Source organism: Notolabrus celidotus, chromosome 2 (genome assembly GCF_009762535.1).
Source record: "Notolabrus celidotus isolate fNotCel1 chromosome 2, fNotCel1.pri, whole genome shotgun sequence".
Classification (NCBI taxonomy): domain Eukaryota; kingdom Metazoa; phylum Chordata; class Actinopteri; order Labriformes; family Labridae; genus Notolabrus; species Notolabrus celidotus.
Window position 1 is genome coordinate 18,408,385 of NC_048273.1, and position 13,164 is coordinate 18,421,548.

Below are 13,164 nucleotides of genomic sequence, written 5' to 3' on the forward strand. Positions count from 1 at the left end.
TGCTATATCACATTACATTATATTATATTTTAGTTCTCTCTGTATTTTATATAACAAACTGTCGCACCCTGCTATGGCCATAGTTTTCATATTCTGATTCACACTATGCCACTCTTTTTAAACACTTACATTAAAAAAAAGGATGAAGAAATTCAAAGAGTTGTCCTTTTGTATTTTTTATTGTAATATATTGAAATCTTTAGACAGTGGTACTAGTGTTTTAGTACTCGAGACCGGTCTTTGTCTCGAGGCTGCTCATTTCAGGTCTCGGTCTCGTCTCGGAATCGAAAGCATTTTTACTCGGTCTTGTCTCGGTCTCTGAATGGGTGGACTCCGTATTTTATATCAAGACCAGTTGAGACCACCACTGATGCACTCTGTGTCCCTGTCATTACTGCGATAAGAGAAAAAAAGAAACTTAAGGAGTCAAAAGAAAGGCAACAAAGCCATAAAACCAAACCGTGTTTGTTGCTGTCAATTGTATTCAAAGCAAACTTAAATAAAACAAACAGAAGTCTTTTATTTTGTTAACTCTCATGATGATTTTTCATTGATATATATGGTCTTGGTCTTGTCTCAGCCTTTCCCTGCCTTGGTCTTGGTCTTGACTCAGTCACGATCCCTAAATGTCTCGGTCTTGTCTTGGTCTCGGTGCACTCTGGTCTCAGTTAATGTGGTCTTGACTACAACACTAAGTGGTACCGCTATTAAGCTTATATCTTATATCTTATTCTGCTTTGGTGTTTACTGTTTGGCATTAAAACATTGTTCAAATTAAGATCATGGCAGAAATGTGTCTTTGACTTACATGTGCAAATATATACGATAAAAACCACAAGGTGACACATAACACAATGAGACCAATTTCAAACGAATCATCAAACTTAAAAAGACAACGTACTTAGACAATGTTTTAACCTTCTTGTTGATAAATCCTGATTTGATTCCGATGTTCATGATAAAAAAAATAGGAGTTGTACTTACTGTCAGAAGTTTGAATCTTGGGCTCTCACAGGATTTAATAATTCCAATCACCCAGATCTGATTTATTTTCACAACTCTTCCTCTTTCCTCTCCATTGATGTTTGCCTGACCTTCTATCTGTATTAAAGTGATGAGGAGCCTGTGTTATATAACAGTAACACTTCTGTTTTGTTTATCCTTGCAGGGGCTCTGAGTGAAGATCCTGACTTCCCAAAGATCCAGTGGCCATCGCCAGAAATGTGTCCATCCTGCCACATGGTGAGGGATAATGGGGAGCACAGATGGAACTACGAGAAGGTTCTTTCTTTCCTCCTGTCCTACTTCTCATCCAGCAGTATCGTCACAGGTACGCACTGTCCTTATAACTTAGAACTCATTGATTAAAAGATTGTAAGAAACCCCATGAGAGTTTTTTTTTCCTCCTTCACCTACCTGTTTCTACAGTCTAGAGCTCAAGAAGCGTGAAATCTTACTGTATTTTTCCTCTGTTTATCATATTGAGTTGTATCAAACACTAAAAAACAGCGATAGAGTTGTTTCTTTTGTTTAACATTCATAATGCCAAAGGCAGTTTAAAGTTAAGAGCAAGACAATAGAAGAACAGTAATGACAACTAAAAAGGGAGAGGGGTAAATTTGAGCCTGTGCTGTAATTCGTGTAAATTTTCTCCTAATGTAATTAATTTAAGTTGTTCCAATGATTTCCGATCATTTTTATGTTTGTTGAAGTGATGTTTGTTGGAGATTGAATGAGAGTTAATGACTGTTATAATATTTATGTCTCTCTGTTCCTCAGATTACCTGGAGAGTGAGAGTCAGATCCTGGAGAAACAAAGGCAGAAACATGTCATGCAGCAGCAGGCTCTTGAGACTCATGAGAGAAAAGCCAGGGAGGCTGTGGACTCCATCTCACAGCCTCCGCCATCAGAACCTGCCATGCAGGAAGAGGAAGAAGAGGAGGAAGAGGGGCCTCAGGATGAAGTATTGGCTGATATGGAGGAGGAAGGTAGAGAAGCAGCAATGATGGAGGCTAAGCCAACGCCCTGGTCCAAACCCGAAATGAACGAGGGTCTAGGTCGGCGGCGAACTGGGAAGCCAAGCATTGTGGGGATGAGGATGCGAGAGCTGCCACAGGACATCGTGGACCTGGACTCTTTTGTCAACCAGCACTACAAAGTCACGGCTCTGGAGATGGCGGCTGCAAGGGTCAAACAACGTAGTCTGCAGAGAAAGGAGGAGCAGGAGCCACGGCTGGTGTTCAGGCTCGGCATTGAGCTAGACGCTGGGGTCGGGATGGTCGGTCTGCAGCCGATAGATGCAAACTTTAAGCAGAGAAAGCAGCTACAGAAGCGAGAACTGACAGGCAGGTACTTTGAGGAGGAGGCTGAGTTCAACCAAAAGGGACACTGGATGATGTCGGTATTTAGCATCGGATTCTCCAAGCTGGACATCAGCCTGTGTGTCATTCTTTATTTCCTGTCCTGCATGTGTCTTTTGGCCATGTACCTTTACTTCAAAAACTGTCTCAGGCTACGGCGAGTAAAAGTAGCCTTGCCCTGAACCAAAGTGAATCCAAATTTGACCTGCGAGTGCAGTGATTAACTATCATTAGGGTCATGTAAGCTAAGATTCAGGTTAAGGGGATGTGTCAAGATTAGTGCCATCTTTGTAGGTCCACTTAACTGTTACCTGCAGCCAGAGTAGAAGGCAGGGTGTTTGAGCCTGAATTTTGCAGATGTGTGTCTGACTGAAGAGGAGGAGGGAAAATGTAAGGAATGACTTCAAATCTTTAAGAATCAGGTATTCAGCCTTACTGTAAATCTGGCCTCAGTTTTAGACAACAGATGAACTTTAGGGGGTATCACTGGAGTTACATTAATTAAGCTTTTGATTTTGTTTGACCACTTATGAAGGATTAAACCAAACAAGACATAAACAAAGGTTTTATTTGTATGAAGTTAATGCATTTAAAGTGTTTTTTTGCTTTACTGACATTAATGTTTTTCGTAGGAGACGTGATTTCCTTTCCTTTTTTAATTTCTCATATGGAAGGACGAAGACCTCTACTACTAATACTCTGTGTGCTATGACCAAAAAGTTATAATTTAAATTCAGTTTACTTTAAAGTTACACTCAAAGTATCTCAATCACATAGATGATTAGGTAGAGATTAGAGACTGATTTTTTTCTGTTGTATCTTAAATCACAGATGGACATTTTTGCTGCAGTTTGGTGTTTTTGAGTCTCATATTTTCGTGTTTAATTTAGTAATCAGATAGTTTGACAAAGGTAGCACCGGTCCCTGAATTATTTGTGTTTTGTTTTTTGAATCTGTCGGAGAGAGACAGCTGGATGCTTATGTTGAATACTGTGATTGGACAGGTAGTTCCACACCCTCCTGAGAGGAGCAGATCTCTGTCTTTAGGCTCCCCCCAAAAACTACACTGAGCGTTATGTGACATCTGTGAATATGACATCAAACTGCTGAGTCCACGAAAAACACAAAGCTACTCTGGTTCTTTTGAGAAGTGCTGTGGAGCGACACAAAGATCACACTGGACCAGGCTTTAGAATGATATCAGTAACACAATATAAAGTCTGAGGATTAACAATCTCACTAACTGATTTTCTGTTTGCTTCTTTGCTTCTGTCTGAATCAATAAAATTATTTTTGATAAGGAGCCTTTGCTTTATCTGTCACTGAAATGAGATGTCTGTGTTTACATTTTCAAAGTGTGTTACAGAACCTTCCAGATCTCATTCACTGCAGGTTTGGCACAAAAAACTAATTTCAGTTTGTTTTTTGTTTTGAACCGGACTACAGGGGAAGGCAAAACCAGGGCGCTACTTGTAAAATCAAGGGGGTTCAAGGGACCAAGGTTGAAGGAAAAAGCCTGTTGCCATCTGCTGTGCAGCGCAAGCTAAATCCTAACAATTTCATTGGGATTATAGCAAGTGAGTAATCCAGCTTTCCTTTAGGACTAGAGGGAGAGATTACCCTGGAGGATTAGCTCCCTGCAGATAATAAACTTTATTAAAACGCAATCGGCTTTCGTAGGTCTTCTTCCCTCACACACTTGGAGGTGGGCTCTGTGGGGGAGGTTTTGTTGGGACCCTCTGAGTGGGTAACCAGGGGTGAGATAGTCGGGGAGAGGTGGATGAAAGAGGGAGGGACGAATGGATGGGTGGAGAACGAGGGTTTGATGTTGCACGGATTACAAGACGCCCATCTGAAGAACAAGCGAGGCTTGATCTTGAGCTTTGTGTTTCCTGGAATGACGCTTTGAATTCCCTCGACTCCTGCCCCTTACCTTCACCCCCAACTTGTTACAAGCACGTATACACACACACACACACACACACACACACACACACACACACACACACACACTCATACACATGCTTACACAACTACAAAAACTCACACTCTGATCTTGACTGAAAACCTCTCCTCCCTCCATCTCTTAATCCAAAGCTTCAGTGCTATGACAGGTTTTGATGGTGAATTAGTTGATTTAAGGCATGATCTCCCTAACACATGCACACACACACACACACACACACACACACACACACACACACACACACACACACACACATACGAACAGACACACTCAAAGGCTGATTAATAGCCCGGCACAAGAGCAGAGGAGTATCAGGGCTGAGCAGCTTTGGCTGAGTGACTTTATCAACTCTGATACTTTGAATTAGACCCTCACTGACACTTTATGATCATGTGAAAGAGACTGTTTGTCATGGATAAGCTTTTTCTTTATGCATTTATTTTCCAAACATTACCTAATATATCATCTCACAATTTTTAATATCAGGGAAGGTTTTTGTATTTTAGACTTAAGAAAGTATTTGTCCTGAAACTTTTTTAGGGTATACCTTTCAAATCATGACATGACTTTCAGTCTCAGTGTGTTTCAGTCACACCTCTGATCTGTTAATCTGTTTAAATGTTTACCTGTGTTTGTTATAGGATTGGAGTCAGCAATGCTTTGTTTTGGTGCTTACTCCACAGAAGCCCTTTATCGGGAGCAGGGAGCCTCAGTGAGCTGTTAGAGTTCTGCTGGTTCAGACTAATGATGGTTAATGAGGAAGTTGGCAGCAATGTAATATCTGTCTGCAGCTTTGCCAAGGCGGAGGTGAGTGGTTCACACTGAGGACAGAGGCTTTAAATCTAAATCAAGACATATATAGGGATGTCTGTGGTCTTAATCTGTCTGAATTCAGGTGTGGAATCGATTGTGCTGTTTTTATAAAGAGGAATTTAACCTAGGCGATGATCAGCTGAAACAAAGCAACAAGAAGTTAATCATCAAAGCAAGAGGGCCAGACTTAAGAGAAAAGTCAACCTATAGTGTAGTAAGACATCCTCAGGGAGTTAGAAGGCTTCTCAGCTGGCTTGTTCAAAAATTCAAATTCAAATGTGAACAATCACCAAACTTTTACAATAAAGTGACAGCTTGCATAAAATCCTTACACTGAGGATATTTAGATTGGACTGTTGATCTTTTCTTGGTCTCAACAGTCACATGTGCCACTCATGGAGAATTTTTGCTATGGGAACTGTAAACAAGGACTGCTTTGGCAGCATTTAGTCTATCACTTTATCTGACACCTACCCTGACGCAGCAGTTTCAGGCATTAGAAAACAAAACATCAATAAAATAATTTCTTGATTATGTTCTTGTTTGCTTTTGAAGTTCAAACCAGTGTAACTACTAATTTCAGTCTGATTGAAAACCACTGCAAAAATCTTATAGGAGTTGTTGTTTTGTTTCACAATATGTTTATTGACATTTTTTTTTCATTACATACATGAACAGTCAAGAACATAGACAAAGACTCATCCAGTACACACACCCAAAAAACAAAACAAAACAGAACAAAAAACAACCTACCCCATCTGTCATTACCAAAATCAATTGGCAAGTGTGCAAAATAAATTAAATTGGCCAATTGTGATTCCCACAGTTTCTTTTAGAGAAAGTCCACGTTAACATCCCTGATGATAACCATGTATGGCTCCCAGAGCTGAATAAAGTCCTTCAGTTTTTCCTTTGACAATATATGTCAGTCTTTCCAGTCCAACGCTGCCCAAAAGCTCATCTATCCACATTTTCAAAGATGGGGCGTCCATACTCTTCCAACATAGTGCGATAGCTCTCCGAGCCTGAAGAAGTCCAAAGTCCAGAAGCTTGGTCTGTCCTGAACTCTGCCTAAAGTCCATTGGATGTATTCCCAGCACACAAAGTTTAACATTCAAAGGGACCTTGACACCAAACATCTCTGACAAACACCCAACAAAACATCCCTCCAAAACATCTGAATTTTTGGGCATTCCCACAAACAATGAAGCAAAGTTCCTCTCTCATGCAAACATTTAGAGCAAACATCTGGTATACTGGCAGACATATAATGAAGTTTGATGGGGGTTATGTACATTCTCATTAACCACTTGTACTGAAGTAGTTTACCTCTTGTATTTATGGTCTGATTTTGTGCTTTCAGACATGCATCATTCCATTCAGTCTCATCAATATTATCCTTTATGTCTATCTTCCATGCATCTAATTTATCCAGAGTGGTTTCAGTGCTACCTGAGACCAGTATATTATAATATTTGGAGGCCCCTCCCTTCCAAATGTACAAGTGTTTCCTCCTCGAGTGTTGACAAGGGTGGTATGTACATTGTTTGTTTATGTTTTGATGACATGTAATTTTTTAACTGTAAATATTTAAAAAAAAAAATGTATTTTAGGGATTTGATACTTTTGACATAGTTGGTTGAAAGACAGCAAGATACCACCTAGGCCCACATATCTTATAGGAGTTTTAAGTAAAAATATCCTGACCTTTTTCACGACTGTAACATCAAGTTGCCATCTGAAAGACTCTGCATTGGTTGGATTTCTGTACTATTTACCCATGTTTACCTTGTTATGTCACTCAGAATGTTAAAGGTGTCGTATTGGTTAACATTGTTGATTTTGAACCTTACAGAAAATGTTTTTTTAAATGCTTGAGTTTTAATCTACTGCTTTTCCAAGGTCCACAGCAAAAACTTTGAAGATTTCCTTTTGAAACAAACATGAGCAAAACCATGGGAAGATATTTGAGTTTTTATAAGAACTCAATGAAGCTCATGTTGCCTAATGTTAACAAAAACTCGACACAACTTATGTTGCTAAAAGTTATTACCCCCCCCTCAAAAAAAGTCAGATTACCTTCCTTAAAACTTTCTCTGTGTCCATTCACTGTATAACAAATGTTGTGCACAGAAATGTTGTTGTGTTATGAGACACAGACTGAAGGGTAAAAAGCTCACCTTGCTGCCCTGTTGTTGTCTTCCATAAATTAGACAATGTGGGGTTTTATAGTCGCTCCTCTCCTGCATGCTCTCTGCCTCCATGTTTATTACCTCTCTGGTATTGATATTAAAATGCAGGAAGGCCTTGATGCATTTTTCTGTCATCTCTCTTTCTGACTTTAATAATACTATAAAGCTTCCTGCTGTGGACAGAGGGGGTGAATAAATTATGAAAAAGAGCTTAATATATGGTATTGGTGTATATCACATCCAAACTAAGCCAGATCCCCTTTCGCTTTGAAACATTCAGCCTTTTAAAGGAAGGAGTCAAGCAGGGTCAGATCCATCTCATTTTACTGCTGCAGCCCCTCCCCCTTTCATGTGCTTGCTCATCTGCTCATCTCCCAAACAACTCACCCCTCTGTCAAAGACGGGGTTATGATCACTGTTAAGAGTGTTTTCTATGACTTGATGTAAGCAAATGTTGAGTTCATCTGAGATGCATGGACATGAAAGAGGAACTGCATTTAAATTTGTATAGTTTGCTCCATCCTACTATTTTAATTGCAACAAAAACTGACCTTTCACTTCTTCTCTTCTGTTTCTCCTTCCTCATGTTTCACCATTAGCAGACATAGTAAAGCGGCAACCTCTAGTGATAAAAAAAAAGCCAATGGAGTGGAGCTAAAAACTGCATTTTCTTGAGTGTCCTCTTGATGCTTGTTTACACACTGAAACCAAAAAAACAGTTTTGGTCTTTTTCTACACAACGTGAATTGTTTATTACTCATTTGTTTTGACACCATCAAGATAACAAGTTCTGCATAGTTAGGCATAACACGGGCTTGGCAGACTTGACTGACAGGTAGGCACATAGTAGCTACTAGCCAGGAGAATAAAGTCCCTCCTCAACTCTGGCTTAATTTAGGTTGACTCAGCATTTCCAATAAGGCGCCCACCATTGTCCAGTTTCAAAACTCCAGCCTAGAGACCACGTCCATGCTTTATATAGTCTACAGCTTACAGGAAGTGTAGGTTTGTAAGCTGGAGTAGATCCAGCACTTGCCAGTCACATAGTTTTAATTCACTCAGCTGACACGCTCCTGTCAGTGGAGTGGGAAGATTCACACCTTGCTTTCACTGAAGAATCTGGAGTTCATGCCAAGTGTCCTTTGAAACAATTTGCTAGTAATAAATGGGGCTTCAGGTCATCTTTCTTAAATCCTATCTTAAATAGCAAAACATGGAGCTAAGGGTAATTTGATTAAACAACATTTAAAATGTTGATTTTCTCTTATTACAGGCACTGAGTTTCCAAACAAAGGGTGAATGGCAAGTTTTGAGTGAAGTGTGTACATTCTGTCCCTTTCTGATAGTTGTAATGCAAACTTTAATTCACAATTAATTTTAAACTTCAACAACTCATTTGTTTCCAAGGAGATTTCTACATATTTTTTCTTCTCCCATATGTGATAAAAATTAACATTTAGTTATTCATTTCCTCAATGTATTTTTTTTTAAACTAGTAAAACTCACCCATTGAAATAATAACGTGATCTTTGTTTTAATTTTAAGACCATATTATTTGTGACAAGTGCAGCCATTACAAGCCTCACCAGTGTGTTTTATAAACAGAACAATCTCTGTCAGTTTGTTACTTAACTCCAAGTCAAGTCTTTCACCATGCAGCTCTGTGTAGCTCTTGTTATTTGAGTCAAATGAGCCCATTACAGCCAAGGGCCGTGACAAAGCGTCGCTATTTGACGACCTGGGCTGAGAACGCGCTGCTTATTACCGCCTCGTGCTCGCAGCTCAGGGCCAGGTTCAATCAGGGGAATTGGAAAATATCATTTCTGACGGGAATAGATTTGGTTTGTTCAACCAATCTCTTCTACTAATTACCCAAATGGACAGGAGCTGTCAAGAGACAATAACTATTCCCTAATAGAATTTGCCCCCCAAGTGCAATTTAATTTTCTCCTCCGTGCTCTCCGCTCAGGTTTCTGCCTCTCTCCCTCTCTCTGCTCCTCTTTCGGACCAAATGCTCAGGGACACACGGTGCCTCTGCTAACTCGTGTTGTTTTTGTCACTGGATGTTGGAGTAAGTGTGGACTGACTGCTGCTGTTCGTCTCTGCGAGCATCGGTTCATCCTGCTGACAAAAAAAGATCTGAATAGCATGGAAGAGAAGAGGAGGCAGTGGAGGAGGAGGAGAAAGAGAAAGAGGGGAGAGCGGAGGGAGACATCCGCTTCTGTTATTCGGTAGGTGTGTACGCAGATCGTGCAAACTGAAAAGCAGTTTTATGGAGACGCATTTAGTTTGAAATGATCACAACTGAGGATTGCAAGTGTTGCTTTGCAGCCATTTTCACACAGAATAAACGTGCTGTTGACGTCAGTCATGTTATGTTTTCACCATCTGTAAGGTGCATTGTATCTCCTGCTGTTTGTTAATGTGGGCGTGACTGACCTCTGCAGAAATTGGAAATAGTGTTGAAAATGAATGCATCAATCCTGTATTTAAACATATAAAATAATAAATGTGATGCATTAGATGTTTGGTGTTTTGGCCCGTGATGAAGCACCATGCTGCAGAGTTTTATCTGGAAATGTGATATATTGTAACCATGAAAACCTACTCATCTTGCATAGATGGATGTGTTTCTGTATTTGTGACTCCCTGCTCTGTAAGATGGATCTGTGAATCTCAGATGTCAATGAGCTCGTGTACTGAAATATTAGATCTAATTAGAGGTGGCTGGGTCACCGCGGTGGCACAGGAGTCGCCCTCTGCTTGAATTATTGCCCGGGAGCTGCTTCCTCTGCTGCTTTCTTAGATACAGGCTACAGCTCCTTCTTATCGACAAAAAAGTGTAATTTCACCCAGCTCAGTGGGTGAAATATTCCAGTTACTCATCATTGATTATACTTATGGAGTTGTTTTAAATTGTTGCATGTCCCCGCATTGTTTTCTTAAAAATTAAGTTGGTATAAATTAGATTAACCTGTGAGAATGCGTCCAGACAGTTGTGAGTAAATGTATATTTAACTTTTTTTTACCTAGACATTTTCTATTTAAAGTTTCACATTTATATTTATATTTTTTTGTAGTTTGCTTGAGAATAGATATTACCTAAAAGGATACTTAAAAATGCCTTATTCCGCTTTTACAGTCCCAATAAGCCGCGTAAAAATCGCAGCGACTCACTGATCCAGCTGTGTGCGCTCTCATCTTTTCTCTTTCTGCATTTTTACATCCTTCAATTATTCTAATTGTGCTGCCCTTTGCTGACAGTTTAAGAGCATTTTTATCTGCATTGTTTTCCAGGGCAGCTAAATGCTCTCGATTCCAACAATCAGAGTAATTGAATAGTTGAATAAATTGAATGATCTTGAGGGGAAAAGTGTATAATGAAAATAAAGTGGGAGCAGATGATTCTCTGAGCGCACATGGACTGGATGGATGGATGAATGGATATATGGATGGATGGATGGATGGATGGATGGATTTCAGACTGCAGCTTTGTATGGGTTGTATAAAGTTCCTGTAATATTCCAGCCTCCCTTTTTAATCAGCTTGATGTGTGTTTTCATTTAACTAAATTACATTTGAAACATCACCCACACTGAGGAGAGGATTATGGGATTTCTGGTCCCTTTGGTGTATAAACGGCGTGCAACAATGGAATAAACATTGCGTTGTTGGAAATACGGGAAAAGACGGGGGAATAAACCAGGACAATGTAGCAGAGGAAATGTTGGCTGTGTTGTGTTTCCCATTTGAATTGTATGCGTAAAGTCATTCGTTTTCCGAAGCACAATTTCAGTTTCCCATAATGCATTATTTATTGAATATGCATACACACTATTTGCATTACATTACAACATTTAGTTTTAATAAATATGTTTTGGAAACAATTAACACAACAAACAAGATTTATTTCAACCTCAAATAATTAGGGTAATACTAAATCTTGGGCTTATATTTATCTTAATCAGAACCTAACAGAATTGACGTGGAATGACAGTGATTTCAAGTTGGCATACGATATGTCTTAACACTTATTGTGTAATGTTACATGTATTAAAACAAATACTTTTGTTATTTCAAACCCAATTTCCCATTCAAATAATTTGTTGCTGTTGGAACATTTCGGACCGACCTGCAGCTGTGCAGATGCTCCGTGCACTGGGCCCTGCACACGGCTTCAGTGTTGATGGAAACAACCAGCGTTGTTTTAAAACGCCTCTGTGCGCTTTGCTTTCCTCGCTTGAGGTAAATTGGAAGCGAAGATTGAGTTCATCTAGCTTGAACTAGCGGCCCTCCGGAGGGAATATCTTATCCGAGAGAGCAGCCTCGCAGACGATGGGCTCTAAAATGAGGAGTGTCAGGAGGACTGCGCCCAGACTCTTAATCCCACCTGTCACTGAGAGAAACAGCTGCATGGGTGCTGCATGACACCCTGGCTGTCGGGGAGCAGTCTGCAGGTCAGACAGAGGAAGGTGTACTGGATTTCACTCTCACATGAGCTCCAAATCTCACTTTAGAGCTGGGGTTTCACTTTTCCCCCCTGGTTTACCAATGAAAACTATCTTGGCGATTTCAACCAGAATTCATTATATATTATAATTTATTCTATAAATTATTCTAGGAATATTATTGCCTTGTCTTCTGTTTCCTTCACACGCATGTATTATACCCACAAACTAACTTTTGATTGTTTCTGGTTAAAAGAGATCTGGATCATGAGAGAGAGAAATAAGTCGGAAATTCGAACTGCCTGAGTTTATTTTTGCACAACCTTCATCCTGTCATTGAAAGATTTTCTTTTTGTCAATTTCTTAAACAAAACGGAAACAGAACTGTGCCTTTCTGGCTGCGTGGGACCCTCCTACTGGCCCCGGGACCCTCAGAGAGCCACTGCAGTGAGCTATTTATGTTCTCCACAGTAACCAGGTCCCGCCTCTCAGGAGACATTTTCATAAACCGTGTCAGACGCCTCCTCTCCTCCTCTCCTCTTCTCCTTTCTCTCCTCGCTTGTACACCTATGGAGGATGCTTTTCCGCCTCGGGGGGCCTCCTCTTCCTGCGCTCCTATTGGCCCCAGGCGCACTTCTGCCGTGGTGACGTCACAGCCCGCCGCCCCTGCAGCGCTGAATGGACCGAGCAGCCTGTCTGATTCACTCCAAACCTGCTCAGCACGGCACGGCACGGACATCACCCCGGGAATAGAGACATAACAGGGGAAAGAGGGGGAGTTGCTGCAGAGAGAAGAGAGAGGCCTCGACATCAGCAACCACCTTATATTTTTTCTCTCCACGAGACGGGACGGGGGGAGTGCGCCCACCGTTTTGCGGGTGTATGCGCGTGCGTTTGTCTACCGGTTTGGATCACGATGATGCAAAGTGCGGCGGTCCTACCGACAGAGAGTCCTGTTAAGAGTTTACCGGAGATTCTCGGAGTGCCACTGCAACGTAAGACATCATCTTTACCCCTCCTTTTCTTCTATCATTTATTAATCTGGAAACAGGTTGGCGCGTACATCATGTGCTGCAGACTTCCTAGGGAGAGGGGGTCTGGGTACAGTAACCTGGCCGAAGAAGAGGAGAGGAGGATGGAGCTTTTAGTCTTAGATTGTCACGTACAGGCCACTGCATGTGTCATACGGCGTTTGTATTTCAACAGACAAAAATACGTCTAAATAATGCTGATGTTTGGTCTGAAAGCAAAGATGTTCACCTAATCTTTGCATGCTCACAGGGCTGGAGGATTTAGTCTAGGATAACTCTAGGCAATCAATGCTGTTTTTAAAAAGGGGAGAAAATAAGACATTTGGTACAATTTAAAAACAACAGCAGCCTTT

At 40.7% G+C, this 13,164-nt stretch overlaps 2 protein-coding genes across 2 annotated transcripts in view; both read left to right on the forward strand.

Moving 5' to 3' along the window:
- Positions 1 to 3,664, forward strand: part of qsox1 (quiescin Q6 sulfhydryl oxidase 1) — a 28,263-nt gene extending 24,599 nt beyond the window's left edge. The window contains exons 12-13 of the mRNA XM_034712188.1: positions 1,169 to 1,330; positions 1,780 to 3,664. Of these exons, the coding sequence (XP_034568079.1) occupies positions 1,169 to 1,330; positions 1,780 to 2,543 (926 nt within the window). The 3' untranslated portion in view covers positions 2,544 to 3,664. The remainder of the gene's footprint in view (positions 1 to 1,168; positions 1,331 to 1,779) is intronic.
- An 8,901-nt stretch (positions 3,665 to 12,565) lies between these two features.
- The window catches only part of lhx4 (LIM homeobox 4), an 11,150-nt gene continuing 10,551 nt past the window's right edge, over positions 12,566 to 13,164 (forward strand). The window contains exon 1 of the mRNA XM_034712166.1: positions 12,566 to 12,775. Within this exon, the coding sequence (XP_034568057.1) occupies positions 12,697 to 12,775 (79 nt within the window). The 5' untranslated portion in view covers positions 12,566 to 12,696. The remainder of the gene's footprint in view (positions 12,776 to 13,164) is intronic.